Raw genomic sequence first — 25,282 nt, forward strand, 5'->3', positions numbered from 1 at the left:
AATAATATGCTTAGCCTAATAAATAGAACTAGATAAAATGTGGTTTCTATTCAAGCACCTATGGGAATGTTTATGAAAGTGATTTATTAGGCTACCAAATAGAAAATCCTTGATAAATGGTAAACAATAGTGGAAACCACATTTATTACTAGAATGCAAAACCAGAAATTAAAACCACATAGAAAAAACAATTTAACCTACTTTAAAATTCAAATGTTTGCTACTAAAAAAAAATAAAAATAAAAAAAAAGAGAATCAAAAGTACAACTGCAAAGTATCTAAAAACAGTAAAAACATTGTACGTCAAAATCTAAAGAGCACAGCTGAAGCTCCTGATAGGCAATGGAAAAGCCTTACATATAATTAAACAAGAATGAGATGCATTAACTATCCAACTCAGGAAATAAAAAAAGCAACAAATATACTGGGAGGTTTGTAGGTGAAAAACACAAATTAATGAATTACTCACTGTAAACAGTTACAGAGCTAGGACAGGGAGAGACGTTTAGGATGACATGCCGCATTTAATTAAGATTTCCGAGGTGGAACAGTTTTGATGATAGAGATCCAAGGTGTGACGTGTCTTCAAGTAGCTTAAATGGTAAGTCATGAACACTGGAATATACAAAGGCAAGAAATATAACCGTTAAACTCTAAAGTACTGAATAGATGCCTCTGATATAAAGGTGGGATTCAGGATTAAGACACAGAGTCGGTGCCACTGTGACGGAGGGACCCGAACGTCGTAGTGGACGGTTAGATGAATATAATCAGGTGGCACCAGTTCTACGGCTTTACGGCCGCAAGGAACTTGAACAGCTGCTAATTATGGGAAAAGGGTATTGTCTGTGAAGAGAGTTATTTCTAATCAAACAGGTTGTAGGTGGGACAGCTGCTTAAGGTAAGAACCACGTGGCGAGATTAGCTCAGATAAAGAGGAACAGAAAACAGTTTGCAAATAAGTGACTGAATATAAGTCACTTACAGTAAATGGAGAAATAACTATATTAAAATAAGTACGATACTTGGAGGTTTTAATGTTTTAGGGAGGTGGCCAGGAATGACTGGGAAAACAAGGCAATATGGAATTAAAACTCCATTGTCTTTCCCAGTTGATTGATTCAGTCACACTTGGTTTTTCCATAAGGCATCAATAGCAGCCATTCCCAAACCAGCTGATCATAACATACTAACCACTTTGAGCGTCTGGAGACTGCCCCTATTACAGAATGGAAGAGGAGACAGGAGTGTGGTTAAATCCTTGCTTTAGCGGAGCTGGATCCTGACCCCAGCCGTCCCGCGGCCCACCCCTAGCCCTCGGTCGCTGCTCTCACGCTAGTCTTACTTCCGCAGCCCACGTTTCCATCCCTCCAGTCAGCTCGCGCCCTCCTCCGGTTCTCAGGCACAGACCTTGGAGGGCAGCGTGGAAATTGGGTAACTGCAAGCAAGCTGAGGGGAGCTGCACGTTCCGCATGGACGCCCTCAAGCGTGATTCCCAATCCCAAGCCCCCGCGTTCCCAATGCCCACTGCCCACTGCCCACCAACGAGGGTGATACCTGTGAGCCACCGCTCCTCTTCAGGGGCCCGTTCAATCACTCCCAAGCGCCAGTTCTGAGAGGAGCCGCGGAATCGCTGTCTTGGACAGTGAAGGGAGCTGGTGTTGGTAATCACGCTGCAACTAGGAACCCCTGATCTCGCGAACCCTCAACTCACAGCCCGCTCTGAGTTTCATATATTGCGACGGTACAACCTCGGCGCACTCTTGCGCACGCGCACCAGCTGTGGAAGGAACCCCCAGTAGGCCCCGCGACCTGGGTGGGTAAGGTAGATCTGGTCTTTTCAAACCCAGCCCCTTTCTGCAGGCCCCGCCCACGCCTCACTCTTAGAACTCTGGCCCTTTGAATGGACTCACAAGGCGCTTCTGGTGGCTTAAAGAAATGAGCGTCATACTTCCGGCGCTTCCTCATCCCGTCTGGGAAAACGAGTCCAAATCGCCTTTCTTTTCCCCACACCCCATTTGTCTGGAATCAAAAACAATGATAATTTCAACAAGACATTGTCTGTGTCTTACATGGTCTTTATTGGTTTATTAGTTCACAGATTCATTCATTCAGTTTTGTATGGAAGTAAGTTCGTTGTTCTGTTTTGGCTTGTTAAGAATGAGGTACTTTGTGGCATCCGAGAAGCATTGTCAGTTAGGTATTTGGATGTAAGCATCTGGGAGTTTAGAGATGTCTGGGGCTAGACCTGTAAAATTTGTGTCAATCTGGGTAGATAGTGATTGATGCTATTCATTGGAATAGGATTGCAGAGGGAGAGACAGAGAGGAAGAGAGAAAATAGAATAGAAGGAAATGGGCTGGGATTGGCCCGGGGAACACCAACACCATTGGTTGAGTCAGGAAGGCGGACCTGCAAAAAAAAAAAAAAAAGAGAGAGGAGGATCAGCCTGAGAGGTAGGAGGAAATCTGGTGGGTGCGGAGACACAGAGGGAAGGGATGTGTGTGTCACAAAGTACAGAATGCTCGGTGACATTAAGTACATGATAATATGATTAGTGCTTGCACAGAGGCATGTAAACAGTGATGTAGGAGCAGAGTGAAAGAACTTAAACCAGAAAGAGCTTTATATTTAGGCCAGGAGTTGACTAAGGTAAAACAAGATGGCAACTTCGAATAGCTAGTGACACAAAAAAAACAAGGACACACCATATAGTTTCTTTTATTTATTTGTTTTTAAATAGACTTTATTTTTTAGAGCAGTTTTGGATTTACAGTTTTGGAAACATTGAGAAGGTAATATAGAGAGTTACCTTTTACTCCACAACTAGTTTTCCCTGTTATTACCCTCTTACATTATTATGGTATATTTGTTACAACTAAGAAAATAAAAATAAAATATAAAAATAAAAAAATGAAATAACATTGATACGTTATTAAGTCCACAATACTTTATTCAGATTTCTTTTCTTTTTTCTTTCCTTTTATTTTTTCTTTCCTTTTCTTTTTTCCTTCCTTCCTTCTTCCTTTCTATTTCTTTTCTTTTCTTTTCTTTCTTTCTCTTCCTTGCTTGCTTCTTTTCTTTCTTCTTTTTTTTGACTGGTTCTCACTCTGTCACCCAGGCTGCCAGGCTGGAGTGCAGTGGTGTGACAGCTCACTGCAGCCTGGAGCTCCCCGAGCTCATGTGATCCTCCCATCTCAGCCTCCCAAGTAGCTGGAACTACAGGTGCTTGTCACCATGCCTGGCTAATTTTTTTTTTTTTTTTTGTATTTTTTGTAGAGATAGATTTTTGCCATGTTGTCCAGGTTGGTAAAGACCAGATTTCTTTAGTTGGTTTATTTGTTTTGTTTTTATCTTTTTTCTTTTCTCTGATGCAGGATCCCAACTGGAATATCACATTACATTTAGTTGTCATGTCTCTTTAGGCTCTTCTTGACTGTGACGGTTTCTCATACTTTCTTTGTGTTTGATAACCTTGGCAGTGTTGAGGAGTACTGGTCAAGCGTTTTGTATGATCTCCCTCTATTCGGAGTTTTCTGATGTTTTTCCTGTGGTTAGACTGGAGATGAAGGTCACAGAGATAGAGTACCATTTTTATTACATCACATCACAGGTACATACTATCAACATGACTTATCCTTGTTGTTGTTCAATTTGATCACCTGGCTCAGGTTGTTTTTGTCAGAAGACATATTTTTTTCTTTCCAACAGTGGCAATGGATGCAGCAATATTCAGTTTCCAGAATCAGCAGCTCTGGAAGCAGTGTCTTGTCCTGATGGTGTTGGCAGGTAAATTATGCCTCTAGTGCTAAATGGAAGTCTTGTCCTCGTAGGACGAATTCTGTGGTACAATTTTGGTCTGTGGTTCTGGCTATATGGCTCAAATATTATTTCAATATTTTTACTTTTAACTTAAATCATGCTTAGTTTCTGTTACTTGAAACTAAAAACCCTGACTGATGTGTCATCATTGTGATGATTTCTTGGTGTATGTATTAAGTATGTTTTCATTAGAAATTTTTAGAGTCTTTATTTTCCCCTTCCCTCCCTAGCATGGGAAGTAGTGGTTTCATGCAGACAGCTTTATGAAGAAGCCCCATTGGCATCTATTTTGGTGGAATGAGTGGGAACATAATTCTCAATGTGTCAGTAATCCATTGCTGCATACAGACCATTTCAAAATTTAGTGCTTTAAAACAGCAATAATTTTATTTTACTCAGGAGTGTGTTTGAAATGTGGTCAGAGGGGAATGGCAGTTATCATTAATGTCAATATTTAAGATATGACCATGGGAATGAGTAACTGAAATCATTAAAGAAGCAAGGATTAAGGAATCTCAGAATGCAAACTATTTGAATATTTCATTCTATGTGAAAATTAAAATAACCAAGAACTATAACATAGGAGCAGTATCTTTGGGAGAGTGGCAGTGAATCAGGGGCTAGAATCTGCAAGGAATGGGTGGGGGAGTAGCCTAAGCATCTAAAATAAAATAAAATGAATAAAACCCCCACAATCCCACTTTTCTAACCACACCTCATTTCCTCCTTCTTCCTCATGGTAAAACATCTCCAAATGTCTGTTTACATTTTCTTATTTTTCCTCTATTCACTGAAATAGATCTCATCTAGGTCATAACTAGCAGCCAAAGTTACCAAATTCAACTAAAAATTTCCTATCCTTCTCTATATCACCTCAACTAACACATATCATTTGAATGAAGGTTTTCAGTGATTATCATACCCCAGATTAAAGTTTGCCTATTGTAGTACAGTTCCAGTAAATTTTTAAAAGATAGTAAAAAATGTGTATTAAAATACATTATGTCTCAGTCATTACTCTGGGTATATCAAATACACTCAGAATTGGATAAGATAAAATGAAATAAAAGATCAATAGCTGGTTTTAAAATGTATGTATGTATGTATGAATTAAAGAAGAAAGAAATAAGTACAGCTATGGGATAGCTCTTCACTGGAGGGGACTTCTACACAGTCAATCTGAGGTCTGTGGTTTCTGGACCCCATGTGCATGATGGCTATAGAATAGTTACCATAGAAAACCACCTCTAAACATGTGAATGTTAGAAGTTTAAGTGAAAGAACGAAGTGGCTACCAGCCAGTTTATTTGTATTACGGGTTTATGAGGAACTGAAGTAGACTCTGGAATTGACTATTTTAGAGAAGTTGGGCCACAGTGTGACATGGTGTGCAGGCATTGAAGCCTATGGAGGGGTCACCCTAGAAATGGTAAACTCCAATTTCTAAAATTCTAATTTCTCTTTTGTTTTTTAAAGAAATACTCATTAGGTAAATTGGGCTCATTCAAAAGGGGATGACCAAGATGAATACAGGGTACCAAAGCATATTAGATAAAGAAATTGTAAAGAAACTAATGGCAGTTGGCAGAGACAATTGAATTTGGGCAAATACAGAAATTGACCTAGTGTGTTCTGGTACAGAAGAATAACGAGAATTGCTCTAAGACTAAAACTAGAGAATCTAGGTTGAAGACACAGGAAAATTGATTTTGACTTATCATGAGGAAGATCTCTGTAATACTAAAAACTACCTTTATATGAAAGAGAGTGGCCCAATGGAGTAAGGAGCTGTATCATTCCTGGTTAGGCAAATGCTGAACAATTATTCGATAGAGATATTATGGAATAATTTAAGTCTCAGATTATATTACTATTGAATTCCCTTTTTACTCTGATAGTCTATGCTTACATGAAATTTATTATATAAAATTTTGGGGGATTTTCAGAAGAGAACATGAAGAACTAGGAAGTATTATTTTCTCTGATACCTTTTCACAAGCTGAAATGCTCTAGGATCTAATGAACCCAGTATTAAAGATTCTTACAGATACTTTAATTGTTTTAATCAGAGCCTATTCTAAGGTTTGTATGCCGAAGACATACAAACTTGAGATGTCTTTGATGTTAGAATTATGCTTGCAATTTGTATTAGCTGTTATTTCAGAATAATCTGGTTGAAACCTCCTAGATTCAGTTGTGACTGTGCTTAAAACATGCCCATGGCAGCTGAATTAACTCCAAACTCCTCACAGTAGCACCCAACACCTTTTACAATCAGGAAATGACCTAACTTTTCATGCTTTTATTTTTTTCCTATGTTCTTGTTTAGATTGTAGTATTCAGTTTTTAAAACATATTCATTTTCACACTTCTTCCTGAAATAACCTAATTCATAATTGCCTACTAAAATCTTGCTCCTTTTTAAAGGATGTTACCATAGCTCTAAAAGTCAGACTCAGAGGTTACTGCCTATGAGAGAAGGACTTTCTCTCAGCTAGTTTCCTGAGAGCCCCTTTGACATCTTTGTTCCTCAGGCTATAAATTATGGGGTTCAACATTGGAGTCACCACTGTATAGAACACAGATACCATTTTATCCCGTTCTTTTGCAGTCTTGGAGTTTGGTCGCATGTAGGTGAATATTCCTGACCCACAAAAGAGGACAACAACAATAAGATGGGAGCCACAGGTGGAAAAAGCCTTCAGCCTTCCTTCCCCAGACTGCATCTGGATAACAGTGGAGATAATATTCCAATGAGAAACAAGAATCAGGGAGACAGGGGCCAGGAGAATTACCACGCCCATTGAAAAGATGGCCATTGCTGTGTTGTAAGTGTCTGCGGAAGCCAGCTTCAGGAGGGCAGGAGGTTCGCAAAAGTAGTGATTGATTATATTCTGTCCCCAGTAGGGAAGATGGAAAGTAAAGCTGGTATCTACTAAAGACACTAGTGCCCCACTGGCCCAGGACCCGAAGGACAGCCAGGGACACACCCGTTGGGTCATGATGGTGGAGTAGCGCAAGGGCTTGCAGACAGCCACATACCGGTCATAGGACATCACGGCCAGCAGTGCACACTCTGTACACCCAACCAGAAGAAAGACAATTATCTGTGTCATACACCCATAAAAAGAAATGGTTTTCCTCTTTACCAGGAAGTGAACCAACACTTGAGGGACAATGCTAGTAGAGAAACAGAGATCTGCAAAGGAAAGATTTCTAAGAAAAAAACACATGGGGGTGTGAAGGTGAGAATCCAGGAAGAGGAGAGTGATGATGAGCAGGTTTCCAAGCACAGTCAGCAGATGAATGATGAAGAAAAGGATAAATAGCAGGATCTGGGTCTGCAAGTCCTGTGAAAGGCCCAGGAAGATAAACTTGGACACAAAGGTTTGGTTTTCTTCTCCCATTGATACTTTTGCCTGTTTACCTGTTTGGCACAAGAAGAAAGAACACATTTTTGTTGGGTCTATGACATCAAATCTTGTAGAAGAGGGTCATGTTAAAACTGACACCTAGTTGAGTATTTCTAGTTCTTTGCTATCCAGCTTGTTCTGATTAACAATAAATGCATATATTTATTGTTATTAATTGGTTGCAATTTAAACCAAGTTAGTTATTTTCCAAATCCTCTCTCCACAGTACCGCTTTTTAATAAAGTATAATACTGTTAAAGCCCTCTTGGCTAGTTCTGATGTAAGGATGTTAGAGTTCATGTGGATTTTACTAACTGGCTATAAATATACTGTTAGGAAATGACTGTATATACTGTTAGGACTATCCTTATGTGGAAAACTCTACCACTAACTATTTAAAATACCACATATTTAATTATAACATATACTTCAAAAGTGTGAAGTGGTTTTCAGGAATCAAACTTAATTTGGCCTATTAAGAAGCAACAGACTTTTGCTGAGTTTAAAAGTAAAGCCTTAGCTATCCTACACTAAAGTCCAAACTATTTGGATTAAGAAATAAAATATTAAAATTAAAGCAATACAAAAAGAAAAAATAAGTTAAAATTTTTGTGATATTTGGATAGGACCAGACTTGAAAAACACAAACACTTTCTAAGAAACCATGAAGAAAAATATGTGCAGAATTTGCCACACAAATTGAAAGACTTCTGTGAGATAATAGAATCATAAGATAAGCCACAAACCAAGAAAAATGTTGGAGGGAGATGTCAGAAAAAAATTTAAATAATTTTATTTTTCTTCAACTTTTATTTTAGAATAAGGTACGTGTGCAAGTTTATTACAAAATTTGGAGTACAAATGCTAAGGTTTGGTGTATACATGAGTCTGCAACCCAAGTAGTGAGCATAGTATCCAAGAAGTAGTTTTTCAGCCATTTCCCCCAGCCTCGCTCTCCCCACTCTAGTTGTCCCCAGTGTCTGTTGTTCCCATCTTTATGTCAATGTGTACCCAATGTTTAGCTCCCACTTACAAGTAAGAACATGTAGTATTTGGTTTTCTGTTCCTTCCTTAGTTCGCTTAGGATAATGGCTTTGAGCTGCATCCATGTTGCTGTGAAGAACATGATTTCCTTCTTTTTCATGGCTGCATAGTATTCCATTGTGTATATGTTACACGTTTTCTTTATCCAATCCACCATTGATGGGCACCTGGGTTGATTCCATGTCTTTTTTTTACTGTGAATAGTGCTGTGATGAACATATAATTGTGTGTGTCTTTTTGGTGGAATGATTTATTTTCCTTTGGGTGTATATACAGCAATGGGATTGTTGGTATGAGTTTAATTCTTAGTTCCTTGAGAAGTCCCCAAACTGCTCTCCACAGTGGCTGGACTAATTTACATTCCTACTAACAGCATATTAGTGTTTCCTTTTTTCCGCAGCCTCGCCATCATCTGTTATTTCTTGACTTTTTGATGAAAGCCATCTGACTCGTGAAAGATGGTATATCTGTAACAAACCTACAGCTAACATCTGACTGAATGTGCAAAAGCTGGAACCATTCTGTTTGAGAACTGGAACAAGACAAATATGCCCACTCTCACCAATCATATTCAACATAGTACCAGCAGAGAGAAAAAAACAAAAGGCATCCAAATAGGAAAAGAAGTCAAATTAAATGACCTTATTACATTAAGAGTTTGTATAAAACTCTATGAAAGTTGTGAAGTCCAAGAAATAATGGGCCAAATATGAACAGACTATTTACAAAGAAGAAATGCAAATAGCTACTAAATATAAGAAAAATATTCAATATTATTAAAGCTCAATAAGTACAATTGAAACAATGAAAGAAATTTTCACTTGGGTAATTATCTAAGATTTTAACACCAAAACCATAACAAAAAATAGCTAGTATATTCATTAAGCATTGAACCCATAACAGCATTAATTTTAGGGTTTTATATGATTATATCTTCCCAATAGCATTATGAGGTAAATTAAAATACTATTAATTTTGTCTTGTAGGTAAGGAAACTGAGGCACAGAAAGGTTAAGTTACTGTCCCCAAATCATACAATTAGCAAGTATAGAATTAATTAGCTGTATAATGAAGGTACAAAAACAGGACACATTTGCAAAAGCAAGTGGTTAGGAAAATTTGTATTACTCTTTCTGGAAAGTAATTTTGTCAATTACAGTAAAAGACTTAAATATTCATGTGTTTTGACCCAGTTCTCAATAGAATATGGAAAGGAAAAATTTGCCCCATACTCAAAATGTAGTCTCAAAAATTGACTTACAGCATGTTTTCAAATATATGTAACTGCAGCAGTGAAAGGGGGCACAATATGGGCAAAATATCGACAATATAAGGGCACAGTATCTATCTAGATGTAATTGGAATTATCAAAATTAGTGAAACAGCCTATTCAAAGAACCACTTCTTCTCCTGCAATAATTTCTGAAATTCCACAGAGAATAACTTATATGTTCTTAGGAACATATCACTGTTAGACCCAAAGTAATGTCTGTCATATCCTCTTTTCCTTTTCTTTTTTCTTTTTTTTTTTTTTTAGAGGCAGGGTCTTGCTCTGTCTGCTCTGTCACCCTGTCACCCAGGCTGGAGTGCAGCAGTACTATTGTAGCTCACAACAGCCTCAAACTCCTGTGGTCAAGCCAAGCTTCTACCTCAGCCCCAGAATAGTTGGGGCCTGTCATTTTCTTTTTCCCCTTCTCTGGCTGTCTAGGTCTATATGATCACTACTATTTCCTTTGGATCCCACAGATGGTGATTCTTAAAATCATTATCAATAATAATGAGAATCACCTCCCATTGGTACTTACCAAAAGTGGTTTTGCTGTTGTCTTAGAGACCAATGCTAATATATGTTTCCAAAATGCACAGAAAAGACTAGAAGAAAAAAGTTTCCAAAATGTTGAGAGTGGTTGACCCTGGGTACTGGAATAATGGGTAGGTTACTTTAATTCTTTTTTTTTTTTAATTTTTCACTTTTTAAAAATTATGATTATACTTTAAGTTCTAGGGTACATGTGCATAACATGCAGGTTTGTTACACATGTATACTTGTGCCATGTTGGTGTGCTGCACCCATCAACTCGTCAGCACCCATCAACTCATCATTTACATCAGGTATAACTCCCAATGCAATCCCTCTCCCCTCCCTCCTCCCCATAATAGGCCCCTGTGTGTGATGTTCCCCTTCCCAAGTCCAAGTGATCTCATTGTTCAGTTCCCACCTATGAGTGAGAACATGCGGTGTTTGGTTTTCTGTTCTTGCGATAGTTTGCTGAGAATGATGGTTTCCAGCTGCAACCATGTCCCTACAAAGGACACGAACTCATCCTTTTTTATGGCTGCATAGTATTCCATGGTGTATATGTGCCACATTTAATCCAGTCTGTCACTGATGGACATTTGGGTTGATTCCAAGTCTTTGCTATTGTGAATAGTGCCGCAATGAACATACGTGTGCATGTGTCTTTATAGCAGCATGATTTATAATACTTTGGGTATATACCCAGTAATGGGATGGCTGGGTCATATGGTATTTCTAGTTCTAGATCCTTGAGGAATCGCCATAGTGTTTTCCATAATGGTTGAACTAGTATACAATCCCACCAACAGTGTAAAAGTGTTCCTATTTCTCCACATCCTCTCCAGCACCTGTTGTTTCCTGACTTTTTAATGATTGCCATTCTAACTGGTGTGAGATGGTATCTCATTGTGGTTTTGATATGCATTTCTCTGATGGCCAGTGATGTCAAGCATTTTTTCATGTGTCTGTTGGCTGTATGCATGTCTTCTTTTGAGAAATGTCTGTTCATATCCTTTGCCCACTTTTTGATGGGGTTGTTTGTTTTTTTCTTGTAAATTTGTTTGAGTTCTTTGTAGGTTCTGGATATTAGCCCTTTGTCAGATGAGTAGATTGCAAAAATTTTCTCCCATTCTGTAGGTTGCCTGTTCACTCTGATGGTAGTTTCTTTTGCTGTGGAGAAGCTCTTTAGTTTAATTAGATCCCATTTGTCAATTTTGGCTTTTGTTGCCATTGCTTTTGGTGTTTTAGACATGAAGTCCTTGCCCATGCCTATGTTCTAAATGGTATTACCTAGGTTTTCTTCTAGGGATTTTATGGTTTTAGGTCTAACATTTAAGTCTCTAATCCATCTTGAATTAGTTTTCGTATAAGGAGTAAGGAAAGGATCCAATTTTAGCTTTCTACTTATGGCTAGCCAATTTTCCCAGCACCATTTATTAAATAGGGAATCCTTTCCCCACTGTCTCTCAGACCACAGTGCAATCAAACTAGAACTTAGGACTAAGAAACTCAATCAAAACTGCTCAACTACATGGAAACTGAAGAACCTGCTCCTGAATGACTACTGGCTACATAACGAAATGAAGGCAGAAATAAAGATGTTCTTTGAAACCAATGAGAACAAAGATACAACATACCAGAATCTCTGGGACACATTTAAAGCAGTGTGTAGAGGGAAATTTATAGCACTAAATGCCCGCAAGAGAAAGCTGGAAAGATCTAAACTTGACACTCTAACATCACAATTAAAAGAACCAGAGAAGCAAGAGCAAACACTTTTATTCTTTTCTAAAAGCCCTATATTACCAATATAAGAAAAAAATAAAAATGGGAAAATGTAGTAGTACCTAATTGAGGATGCTGTAAAGTCACTTCTTTACTTCTACTTGATAGGAAGTCTCAATAAAGTAACTGTTATAGGACTAGCCCTCTTGCAGAAAGCAAATATAAAAGAAAATATGTGAAACAGCTATTTTCAGACCTTAAACAACAAACAGCCAACTCAGAAAATAATGTGACATAGCAAGGAAACAAACAAGGTAAGCCCTATGATCACACTAGCTTTATGCCTGGAGGCACTTTCAGGACTGTAGTCCATGGAGTGGGAGCCTAAGGAGAGCATGAGACCCTTGCTGAACTGATGAGACGGAGATCCATAATTGATAGTTTGAATTATGCAAGTGAATAGCAGAATGGAATAAGTTGCAGAAAGGGACTTCAGGAATCTCCCTGAGTCTTGGCTGAATATTAAGCTGTACATACACAGGATAGGACTGCCAGGTCCCAAAATAGCCACTGCCAGGGGGCTCATGGAAGGCTACAAGATTTTGGAATTTCAGTCTGTCAGAGTGAAGAATCTTCATTGAAAACCCCTGACACTGAGGTGATACCTCAGAGAGGGTAGACAGTAAGAGAGGATCGTGATGAGTCAAGCATGCATAATGTAACCCCTAGAATAACCACTAAAATATAAAATAAGAGTTATAGTTAAAAATAAAACCAAAAATGGAATAATTTTAAAGTACTCAAGAAGAAAGCAAGAAAGGTGGATAAAAGAACAAAGAATACATAGGAATATTAGAAAGCAAGTAAGATGGTAGACTTAAATTTTATCCATAATTATATGAAAAATAAATGGATGGCCGGGTACGGTGGCTCACGCCTGTAATCCCAGCACTTTGGGAGGCCGAGTTAGGTCAGGAGATCTAGATCATCCTGGCTAACACGGTGAAACCCTGTCACTGCTGTAAATGAATACATAAATAAATAACAAAGAGCCGTGCGTGGTGGCGGGAACCTGTAGTCTCAGCTACTCGGGAGTCTGAGGCAGGAGAATGGTGTGAACCTAGGAGGCGGAACTTGCAGTGAGCCGAGATCGCGCCACTGTACTCCAGCCTGGGCGACAGAGGAAGACTCTGTTCAAAAAAAAAAAAAAAAAGAAAGAAAAAGAAATGAACTAAACATCTAATTAAAGGCAGTGATTGTTGTCAGATTGGACAAAAAAGAAGACATAACAATGTTTTGTATACAAGGGATTCATTTTTAAACATAAAAACAGTTGTGTGAAAATAAAAGGATGAAAAATAATATACCACAAAAACACTAGCCATAGAAAAACTGGAATATATGAATATGAAGTATTACCAGAAACAAAGGACATTTCGTAATGATGAAGTGTTGTTCACCACAAAGACAAAACCATGCTTAATATGAATGCACTTAATGAAACTTCAAAATGTACAAAGAAAAACTGATGTAACTGAAAGGATAATTAGCAAAAAAAAACAGAAATATTTGAAGATTTCAACACTCTTCCTGACAGAACAAATAGAAAATCCATGAGGATACGGAAGACTTGAACAACATGAACAACCAACTTGGCCTAAAAGACATTTATAGATTACTCTACCCAATAGGTACAGCGTATATATTCTTTTCAAATGCAAAAGGAATGTTCACCAACGTTAGACTATATATGCTAGGCAGTAAATCAAGTCTCAGTAACACAGGATTGAAATAACATAGGGCATATTTCCCTGACCATGACAGGATTGCATGATAAACCAATAACAAAAGGATATCTAGGAAATCCTCAAGCATTTGGAAATTAATCAGCACAATTCTAAATAACACATGAGTCACAGAGGAAATCAAGTGAAATTGTAAAATATTTTAAACTGCATTATAATAAAAATATCAGCATTTTAACAAATTCAGAATTCTTTTGAACTTTTAAGGAATGGTAATTACTATTTCATTTACTTCATTCGTAGAGAAAAAAGGAAAAGGCAGTTTTTTCATGAAGTTGACATTAAATGAATACATATAAAATAGATGTAAAGTCAAAATAAAATGAAAGTGTATAGATACCAACAGCATTACATTGGAATAAAGCACTGTGATCAAGTGAGCTTTTATCATAAGTGCTAATTTAGGCCAACATTAGTAAATTTATTAAAACAATTCTTCATATTAATAGATTAGAATGGGAAAAATATCTTAGTAAGTGCCTCAAAAGATACTTGATAAAGTTCATATTTCATTCTTGCTAAGTACTTTGAGTCAAACAGGAACTTAAGCATACTTTTTAAAGAAGAAATCTGAGTATTTCTTCTTTTGTGTAATAATAGATACTTGAAATGAAATGCTAGCATCATGCTTAATGGTGAAATACTAGAAATATTCACATTAAATTCTGAGTTATGAAAAAGGTGTCTGTTTATTTGCCAAGAGTTAGCTAATGAAATAAAAATTAGAAATATAAACTAGAAATGACAGGTATAATTATTGGAAAGGAAAGAGTAAATTGATCACTACTTGTAGGTTGATTTTCTGTTTGTAAATTTTAATATAATCTGAAAAATGATTAGAATAAAAAATCTGTAAGCAGGTAAGTTATATATGTAACTATGTGCATGGTTTTCTTATATATTAATCAGAACTAATTATAAAATTAATTTTAAAAATATACAATTAATGGCCGGGCACAGTGGCTCACCCTGGTAATCCCAGCACTTTGGGAGGCTGAGGCAGGTGGATCACGAAGTCAGGAGTTCGAGACCAGCCTGGCCAATATGGTGAAACTCCGTCTACTAAAAATACAAAAATTAGCCGGGCGTGGTGGCACACGCCTGTAGTCCCAGCTACTCAGGAGGCTGAGGCAGAAGAATAACTTGAATCTGGGAGGCAGAGGTTACAGGGAGCTGAGAGCATACCACCGCACTCCAGCCTGGGTGATAGGGTGAGACTCCATCTCAAAAAAATCTAGATATAGATATATATTTTTTGCCAAAATATGTAGGTATGAATTAAACGTGAATCTGTTCAGAAAGAATACAGGAAAAGTCAACATGCATAAATGGAGAAATAAATCTAATTTCTAGATGTAAGATTTAAAATTTAAATAAGATTTAAATATTATAAAGATATCTATTGTTAATTATTGATTCTCATATATTAACATCCCTAATAATTCTCTTTGTGAGAGGTTGTTAAAAGTAAAAATTTCTGAACTCTAGAGATTCTTAGTAGGTTTGTGGTTGAACAATTAAATTTATCTTTTAACAAGTCTATTTGGTGATTTTGATATGAGTATTCCATGAATCATATTTTGAGAAATAGTCCCCAGTAATTATCTAAAAAATAACTGCAGTTATAATCAAAGCCAATAAACAATCTCCGATGGGAAACTTAACAAAATAATTTTAAAGTTTACCCAGATGAATACATGTAAAAATATTCAGAGAAAAAATCTGAAAAATATGAAAAAGAACTGTGGTCATGGGGAGAGTGTGGAGATTTAACCTATCCGATATTATGATTTACTATTAAATTAGGATAATTTATATGCATTGTACTAGTGCAGATATCAATGCCTCAATGGAATAAAATAGAGAAATGACTCAAACTCAAGTATATAGGGGAACAAATGACAAAGATATCATCGAAATCAATAGAAAGGTATATTATTTAAAATAGTGTTAGAATATCTGGTTCTCTGTTGAAAAAGAAAGTATTCTGACATCAGTTCTTCTCCAAAATCTAGATGGATTAAATATCTCAATGTAAAACAAAACAAAATAAAAATACCCCCTAATATTGCTAGGAGAAATAATAGGTGAATATTTGCTGTTATCTTTCAGTGCGAAAGGACCTTCTAAGGACATCATGAAAACCATTTGTAAAATGAACATAAAACCACAACTTCATAATATGGATGTAAAGATTAAATTATTTTCTGTAATCTTTGAATGGGAAAGGACCTTCTAAGGACATCATGAAAACCATAAACATTAACTTAAGATTGGTATATTTTATTATACAACTATTTTTAAATGAATGGTTAAAGAACACATATATGTAAAATATAAGTAAAAAATAAAAAAACTACAACATCACAGAGCTTTTAAAACTCAACAATATGAAGACTTCTCAATGGAAAGGATGGAAAAAGAAATTTTAATAAGCAATTCATAAAAGAAATTCAAATATCCAAAAAGCTACCTATATAAAGAATGTTCATCCTCACTTACAATCAGAGAAATGTAAAACAAGTAGTTACTGTTTCTTTCTCATCGTTTTAGCAAAGATGAAATAGATTGAAATCACCCACTATATATATATTTTTTATTATACTTTAAGTTCTAGGGTACATGTGTACAACATGCAGGTGTGTTACATATGTATACATGGGCCATGTTGGTGTGCTGCACCCATCAACTCGTCAGCACCCATCAACTCGTCATTTACATCAGGTATAACTCCAATGCCATCCCTCCCCGCTCCCCACTCCACACAATAGGCCCCGGTGTGTGATGTTCCCCTTCCCATGTCCAAGTGATCTCATTGTTCAGTTCCCACCTATGAGTGAGAACATGCAGTGTTTGGTTTTCTGTTCTTGCGATAGTTTGCTGAGAATGATGGTTTCCAGCTGCACCCATGTCCCTACAAAGGACACGAACTCATCCTTTTTTATGGCTGCATAGTATTCCATGGTGTGTATGTGCCACATTTACTTAATTCAGTCTGTCACTGATGGACAATTGGGTTGATTCCAAGTCTTTGCTATTGTGAATAGTGCCGCAATGAACATACGTGTGCATGTGTCTTTATAGCAGCATGATTTATAATCCTTTGGGTATATACCCAGTAATGGGATGGCTGGGTCATATGGTACTTCTAGATCCTTGAGGAATCGCCATAGTGTTTTCCGTAATGGTTGAACTAGTTTACAATCCCACCAACAGTGTGAACGTGTTCCTATTTCTCCACGTCCTCTCCAGCACCTGTTGTTTCCTGACTTTTTATTGATTGCCATTCTAACTGGTGTGAGATGGTATCTCATTGTGGTTTTGATTTGCATTTCTCTGATGGCCAGTGATGTCGAGCATTTTTTCATGTGTCTGTTGGCTGTATGCATGTCTTCTTTTGAGAACTGTCTGTTCATATCCTTTGCCCACTTTTTGATGGGGTTGTTTGTTTTTTTCTTGTAAATTTGTTTGAGTTCTTTGTAGGTTCTGGATATTAGCCCTTTGTCAGATGAGTAGATTGCAAAAATTTTCTCCCATTCTGTAGGTTGCCTATTCACTCTGATGGTAGTTTCTTTTGCTGTGGAGAAGCTCTTTAGTTTAATTAGATCCCATTTGTCAATTTTGGCTTTTGTTGCCGTTGCTTTTGGTGTTTTAGACATGAAGTCCTTGCCCATGCGTATGTCCTGAATGGTATTACCTAGGTTTTCTTCTAGGGTTTTTATGGTTTTAGGTCTAACATTTAAGTCTCTAATCCATCTTGAATTAGTTTTCGTATAAGGAGTAAGGAAAGGATCCAGCTTCAGCTTTCTACTTATGGCTAGCCAATTTTCCCAGCACCATTTATTAAATAGGGAATCCTTTCCCCATTTCTTGTTTCTCTCAGGTTTGTCAAAGATCAGATAGCTGTAGATGTGTGGTATTATTTCTGAGGACTCTGTTCTGTTCCATTGGTCTATATCTCTGTTTTGGTAGCAGTACCATGCTGTTTTGGTTACTGTAGCCTTGTAGTATAGTTTGAAGTCAGGTAGCATGATGCCTACCGCTTTGTTCTTTTGACTTAGGATTGTCTTGGCAATGCGGGCTCTTTTTTGGTTCCATATGAACTTTAAAGCAGTTTCTTCCAATTCTGTGAAGAAACTCATTGGTAGCTTGATGGGGATGGCATTGAATCTATAAATTACCTTGGGCAGTATGGCCATTTTCACGATGTTGATTCTTCGTAACCATGAGCATGATATGTTCTTCCATTTGTTTGTGTCCTCTTTCATTTCACTGAGCAGTGGTTTTTAGTTCTCCTTGAAGAGCTCCTTTACATCCCTTGTAAGTTGGATTCCTAGGTATTCTATTCTCTTTGAAGTTATTGTGAATGGAAGTTCTTTCATGATTTGGCTCTCTGTTTGTCTGTTACTTGTGTATAAGAATTCTTGTGATTTTTGCACATTGATTTTATATCCTGAGACTTTGCTGAAGTTGCTTATCAGCTTAAGGAGATTTTGAGCTGAGACGATGGGGTTTTCTAAATATACAATCATGTCATCTGCAAACAGGGACAATTTGACTTCCTCTTTTTGTAACTGAATACCCTTTATTTCTTTCTCTTGCCTGATTGCCCTAGCCAGAACTTCAAACACTATGTTGAATAGGAGTGGTGAGAGAGGGCATCCCTGTCTTGTGCTAGTTTTCAAAGGGAATGCTTCCAGTTTTTGCCCATTCAGTATGATATTGGCTGTGGGTTTGTCATAAATAGCTCTGATTATTTTGAGATGTGTTCCATCAATACCAAATTTATTGAGAGTTCTTAGCATGAAGGGCTGTTGAATTTTGTCAAAGGCCTTTTCTGCATCTATTGAGATAATCATGTGGCTTTTGTCTTTGGTTCTGTTTATATGCTGGATTACGTTTATTGATTTTCATATGTTTAACCAGCCTTGCATCGCAGGGATGAAGCCCACTTGATCATGGTGGATAAGCTTTTTGATGTGCTGCTGGATTCGGTTTGCCACTATTGTATTGAGGATTTTTGCATTGAGGTTCATCAGGGATATTGGTCTAAAATTCTCTTTTTTTGTTGTGTCTCTGTCAGGCTTTGATATCAGGATGATGTTGGCCTCATAAAATCAGTTAGGGAGGATTCCCTCTTTTTCTATTGATTGGAATAGTTTCAGGAGGAATGGTACCAGCTTCTCCTTATACCTCTGGTAGAATTCAGCTGTGAATTCATGTGGTCCTGGACTTTTTTTGGTTGGTGGGCTATTAATTATCACCTCAATTTCAGAGCCTGCTATTGGTCTATTCAGGGATTCAACTTCTTCCTGGTTTAGTCTTGGGAGAGTGTAAGTGTCCAGGAAATTATCCATTTCTTCTAGGTTTTCTAGTTTATTTGCGTAGAGGTGTTTATAGTATTCGCTGATGGTAGTTTATATTTCTGTGGGGTTGGTGGTGATGTCCCCTTTACCATTTTTTATTGGGTCTCTTTGATTCTTCTCTCTTTTCTCCTTTATTAGTCTTGCTAGCAGTCTATCAATTTTGTTGATCTTTTCAAAAAACCAGCTCCTGGATTCATTGATTTTTTGGAAGGTTTTTTGTGTCTCTATCTCCATCAGTTCTGCTGTGATCTTAGTTATTTCTAGCCTTCTGGTAGCTTTTGAATGTGTTTGCTCTTGCTTCTCTAGTTCTTTTAATTGTGATGTTAGGGTGTCAATTTTAGATCTTTCCTGCTTTCTCTTGTGAGCATTTAGTGTTATAAATTTCCCTCTACACACTGCTTTAAATGTGTCCCAGAGATTCTGGTATGTTGTATCTTTGTTCTCATTGGTTTCAAAGAACATCTTTATTTTATCACATGACAGGATCAAGTTCACACATAACAATATTAACCTTAAATATAAATGGACTAAACGGTCCAATTAAAAGATGCAGATTGGCAAATTGGATAAAGAGTCAAGACCCATCAGTTTGCTGTATTCAGGAGACCCATCTCACATGCAGAGACACACATAGGCTCAAAATAAAGGGATGGAGGAAGATCTACCAAGCAAATGGAAAACAAAAGCAGGGGTTGCAATCCTAGTCTCTGATAAAACAGACTTTAAACCATCAAAGATCAAAAGAGACAAAGAAGGCCATTACATAATGGCAAAGGGATGAATTCAACAGGGAGAACTAACTATCCTAAATATATATGCACCCAATACAGGAGCACCCAGATTCATAAAGCAAGTCCTTAGAGACTTACAAAGAGACTTAGACTCCCATACAATAATAATGGGAGACTTCAACACCCCACTATCAACATTAGACAGATCAACGAGACAGAAAGTTAACAAGGATATCCAGGAATTGAACTCATCTCTGCCCCAAGAGGACCTAATAGACATCTACAGAACTCTCCACCCCAAATCAACAGAATATACATTTTTCTCAGCACTACATTGCACTTATTCCAAAATTGACCACATAGTTGGAAGTAAAGCACTCCTCAGCAAATGTACAAGAACAGAAATTATAACAAATTGTCTCTCAGACCACAGTGCAATCAAACTAGAACTCAGGACTAAGAAACTCAATCAAAACCACTCAACTACATGGAAACTGAACAACCTGCATCTGAATGACTACTGGGTACATAACGATATGAAGGCAGAAATAAAGATGTTCTTTGTAATCACCCACTGTATTTTTGACAGTAGAACAGATATGAAAAATGTCGGCATGTACATTTATAAAATCTCCCTACAAGCCAATTTGAACAGATTTAAAAATTATAAAATGAACTTATACTTTTTCCTAAACAGCTCAAGTTTTCGGACTTTATATTTTGGAAATAAGTATAGTTATGCCCAAAGCTTTGTTTCAGAGGATACTCATACACGGAATTATTTCCAGACTAAATCAACCCACAGTCAAATAATAGGTGTTGTGGTAAATAAATGATAGTTTTCCTATATAATAGAACCTATACATATAGAGAAGTGGGTACGAGGGCAGATGTCTTAGTCACACATACCTGGTTGAATCTTTGTTCCCCATTTCCTAGCTCTGTGACTTTAGACAATTTAACTCCATTTGTCTGTTTTCCTAATTTGTAAAATGAATATAAAACCACAACTTCATACCATAGATGTAAAGACTAAATTAAGAACTTAGTGGAAAATTTGCATTATGCCTGGAAACTAAAGAAATGACTGCAACATTAATGGTTATTATTATGATGATAATATGATAAATTTATGTCATTAAAAATTTAGGTAGGAGTGTATTTTCCATGGAAAGATGTTTGACATACTGTTGAAATTAAAAAGTAGGTTACAAAATTGCATGTATGAGTATGATTTATATATATGGTGCCTGTGTGTGTGTGTATGACTGTGAGTGTGAGTGTGTAGAGAAAGAGAATGAGAGCGTGTGTGCAAGAGATGACTCGGTTAAAAAAATACCTTTACCACATTAATAATTCTTAACACACAATAAAAATTTAGAATTCAGGTAGAGTATATAGAGAATGGTTATCTATATCTCAAAGACAGGATATGTGTGTATATGTGGATTGGGAAGAATGTAGCTTAATCTGAAAACAGGAAAGGAGTCAAATAAATCAAAAGGACTAACTAAGATGAAATGTAGTCTCATTCATATTCCAAGGAAGACCATGGATAATTATACTTTCACACTCTGCAGATTTCATGTAACTTTGTAAACTTTCCTAATTAATTCAACAAATGTATCTCTTTATCTAATGCAGAGAGAAAATGAAGAAGAAAAAATAACGGGTAAAAATAGAATAAAGAGAATAGACTTTAGAAGAAATCAGGGAGGGGAAGCTGAACACAGAAGTCAGGAATTCAGAGATGTAGAGAGAAGACAGAAAGAGGAAAGGGAGTACAGGAAGAGATATGGAAGGCAGGTTGTTTTCCCAAACTGAAAGGACAAGCAATGCATCTGTTATCTCTCTGAGGCCCTAACAACATTTTAATTAGTATATCCTTCAGATATCTTCTCTTAAGAGTCTCACACAGGCACAGAGTTGCACACAAGGGAATTCTTCCGTGACACACACACACACACACACACATCCCAAGCCACATGGACTTTCTCTCAGCTTTACAAACTTAGTATCTCATAGAACATGCAGATATTCAAGATACGCTCACACAATTATTTTATATTCTTTTTATGCATCCCCTTGGCTATCAAATCTTCCACATAATAAACAGTATCAGAGGAGGTACTGAGCCAACTGGATACTGACCAAGTCTGAGTCATGTGGGAACTTATTCTGACTTGTACGGGAAGCATATTTGCATATTGAGTGTATGTGATGGCACCTGTAGTGGGTATCCTTACCCATGCTGGGAGGGCAGCACTGATTGTAATTGGACCTACTCTCTTCTATGTGCCTTAGATCACCAGGGGATTGGAGCCAGCAGTGCCAGCATTCTTACAACAGTGTATTCATGCAATCTTGGTTCTTTCATATCTCTTAGACCCAGAGCATGACCAAGCTCTTGATGAAGCTTCTCAAAGCATGATTCCTAGTGTCCTTCCAGCTCTTTGCCTATTTAGTGGGCCATCCACTAGGGAAGATGGTGGAACAAATGCAAACTGAGGGAGGCAATGAAGACCCAAGTGCTGACGACAAAGGGCAGGGGAGAATCAGGCAGAGGTACTTTTCAATAGTAAGAGGAAAGTAATGTAGGAGGGTACAGCCTATATGATCTCTCTGAAAACAGTCTTATCCATGAAGGAGAAGATCTGGAGGAGGGTTTTTAGGCTGGGATTCTGGAGGAGAAGAGTGGGAATTGAGTTGTCTCTGGGAATCTAGCAAGGGAAAAATTGATGTGTAAGAGAGAAAATAACAAAGTTCACCTTCCCATTACCTTGCCTGCTTCCAACCCCCAATCAGTATTGCAGAATCCTACAGTTTGAGGCCTATCAGTGGCTTCTTCTCTCTCACCTGAGGGCAGAGACAAAACAGAAACAGCACTGTGAGGTCACTGGTGAAGGAACCAAGGGTCTGCAGATCCAACCTTCAAGGACATTCACCTGTTTGAGGTTGCCTCCTGAGCAGTTCCTCCCAAGGCCTGTACTAGAGTGATCCTAGGAGTCTGACTTCATTCCAAGCCTTTTTACTTTACTCAAGGTACAAATTCTAATTTACCTAGGTTCCACTTCTGAATAATGTATTTTCCTTTGAGAAAATAATTAAAAGTGAGGTCCTGAGAATTATGGCAACAGGGAATTCCCTGGAGCTTTTAAAACCCTCAACTTTATTACTTTTTTCTATCCTCTGAGACACCCTGGGGCACTTTGCCTTATGTTCAAAACCACAGACTAAAGTTTCTAAATCATACTTACCCTTCTTCCAAACCTTACACCATTGTCATTAAAAATGGCATCAATAGATATATTCTCAGGGGTTCATAAGTTTTCAAACTTGTGTCTTTGTTTACATGGTAATTAAATAAAAATGAAAATGAGCAGGTATTGGATCACCTGTATGCTGACTTTCTAATTGAATAATACAACTTGATTTCAGGCCTTGTGCTTTCATTTTAGTTCATGATTATTTGAGTGCTATGTGACCACCTTACATAGTGGCGTATAATTTGGTTAGCACTGTCCTAATATCAACATGACAATGAAGGCTTTTAATGTGTTGTAATACAGTTGCATGCTTTTACTGGACATAAAGTTAGAGCTTTTTTTTTTGAGGGGATAATTCACATTAAAGGACAGTTTTGTAGAATGAGACTTCAGTTTGTTAAACCATTAAATCAAGAACTTGTTTTGGCCCCATCAAAATGGAATTATTCCTATAATTCTCTCTAGCTAATGATAACATTCAAAACAAAGGCAAATTTTATATCTAAATAGTACATCCATATCCTCTAAAGCAGAGGGTCCCCAATCCATGGGCCATGGACTGGTTCCAATTCCTGGCCTGTTAGGAACTGGGCTGCACAGCAGGAGTTAAGCAAGCAAAGCTTCATCTGTATTCACAGCTACCCCCCATCTCTCACATAACCACCTGAGCTCGGGCTCTTGTCAGATGAGTGGCGACATTAGATTCTCATAGAAGTGCGAACCCTATTGTGAGCTGCACATGTGAGGGATCTAGGTTGCATGCTCCTTATGAGAATCTAATGCCTAATGCTCTGTCACTGTCTCCCATCACCCCCAGATGGGATTGTCTAGTTGCAGGAAAACAACCTCAGGGCTCCCACTGATTCTACATTATGGTGAGTTGTATAATTATTTAATTATATTTTACAATGTAATAATAATATAAAGTACACAACAAATAAAATGCGCTTGAGTCATCCTGAAACCATCCCCACCAGGTCATTGTGGAAAAATTGCTTTTCACAAAACCAGTCCCTGGTGCCAAAAAGGTTGGGGACCACTGCTCTAAAGGGCAAAAGATGTAAGAGGAAAATGGTGGAAGACTTGAGTTAGATGGTAGTATAGCCATGTGAGGTTCAAAACAATGGTCTGAAGTTGATCTCTCAATCATATTTCAAATGGCAATTTCGTTTCAGCAAAACATCACTCATCATATTAAGTACATGTTATTAATTTGAATCTTATTGTTTTATTGGTTTTGTAGCTTGGCTCCTACATTATTTGCAGCTTATTTTTGGTTTCATAGCATATATAAACCTAACTCATTAAAATAATTGAACTATATTCCATAATATTACCCAAGTGTCTATTAATCCATATGAATGGACACTTGTGTTATGATGTGGTTTAGCTGTTTTGTCCCCTCCATATCATATGTTGAAATGTTATCCCCAATATTGGAGATGGGGCCTAATGGGAGATGTTTGAGTCATGGAGGCTGATTACTCACGAATAGGTTGGTGCCCTCCTACCCATAATGAGTGAGTTCTCACTCTGAGTTGACGTTGCCTCCCCACTCTCTCTTGCTCCTCATTTCACTTTATGACATGCTTTCTCCCTCTTCTGCCTGGAGTGGAAGCTTTCTGAGGCCCTTACCAGTAGCAGATAGATGCTGGTGCCCTGCTTCCTATACAGCCTGCAGAACCATGAGCCAAAACAAATTTATTTTCTTTGTAAATTACCCACCCTCAGGTATTCCTTTATAGCAATGTAAATGGACTAATAAAGGTTATTTTTAATCTTTAGACATTAAAACAGTGCCACAGTGAAAGTCTTTAAATATGCATGCTTGTGCCCTGGTCAGATACACATGAAGGAAAAGTTTCTTGAGGCTTAATTTCTGGGTCTAAAGATTTATTTCTTTTAAATATCAGTAGATATTGCCAACTTCCCTATTAAAATGTTGCATTAATTTACACTCCCATCAAATACATTTTCTATTTAGTTATATCTTTACTAACATTTGATATCTTCAAACTCTTTAATTTCACTAATTTGTTATGTAAAAATGGCATCTCATTGTTAAATTTTTATGTGATACTTTATACTTGAGGATGCATATAATATTCTATGTTTGTTGGTCATTTTCATTTCTGTTTTCTGTGAAGTGACTTGTTATTTCCTTTGTTCGTTTTTTTAAAAATTAGGCTGTTCAACTTTCTTTTACTGCTTTGAAAAACCCTTGAATAACATGAAAAAAATAGCCCTTTGATTTTGCCTTGGAAGTAAGTTGTTTAGTATTTTTCCAGTTGACTTTCTGCATGTATTTTTGC

The 25,282-nt window shown here is 37.2% G+C and overlaps 2 protein-coding genes and 1 long non-coding RNA gene across 11 annotated transcripts in view; 1 reads left to right on the forward strand and 2 right to left on the reverse strand.

The window, feature by feature from the left end:
• Positions 1-605, reverse strand: part of LOC105488707 (zinc finger protein 215) — a 64,887-nt gene extending 64,282 nt beyond the window's left edge. For all 8 annotated transcript variants that reach the window (XR_011610873.1, XM_024795036.2, XM_024795032.2 and 5 more), the window contains exon 1: positions 470-605. The gene's annotated coding sequence lies outside the window, so the exon portion shown is untranslated. The remainder of the gene's footprint in view (positions 1-469) is intronic.
• Positions 606-614: 9 nt separating this feature from the next.
• Positions 615-25,282, forward strand: part of LOC139357520 (uncharacterized) — a 140,160-nt gene continuing 115,492 nt past the window's right edge. For both annotated transcript variants that reach the window (XR_011610879.1, XR_011610878.1), the window contains exons 1-2: positions 615-901; positions 3,712-3,789. This is a non-coding gene — a long non-coding RNA (uncharacterized lncRNA). The remainder of the gene's footprint in view (positions 902-3,711; positions 3,790-25,282) is intronic.
• Positions 6,285-7,277, reverse strand: LOC105488708 (olfactory receptor family 2 subfamily D member 3). Its single transcript, XM_071075159.1, has one exon. The coding sequence runs from the start codon at positions 7,275-7,277 to the stop codon at positions 6,285-6,287; it is 993 nt and encodes a 330-aa protein (XP_070931260.1).

The sequence above is a fragment of the Macaca nemestrina genome, chromosome 12, assembly GCF_043159975.1.
Source record: "Macaca nemestrina isolate mMacNem1 chromosome 12, mMacNem.hap1, whole genome shotgun sequence".
Classification (NCBI taxonomy): domain Eukaryota; kingdom Metazoa; phylum Chordata; class Mammalia; order Primates; family Cercopithecidae; genus Macaca; species Macaca nemestrina.

Bases quoted from the DNA above. Each gene is read 5' to 3' on its own strand.
- LOC105488708 (XM_071075159.1), bottom strand. From the start codon at position 7,277: ATGTGTTCTTTCTTCTTGTGCCAAACAGGTAAACAGGCAAAAGTATCA.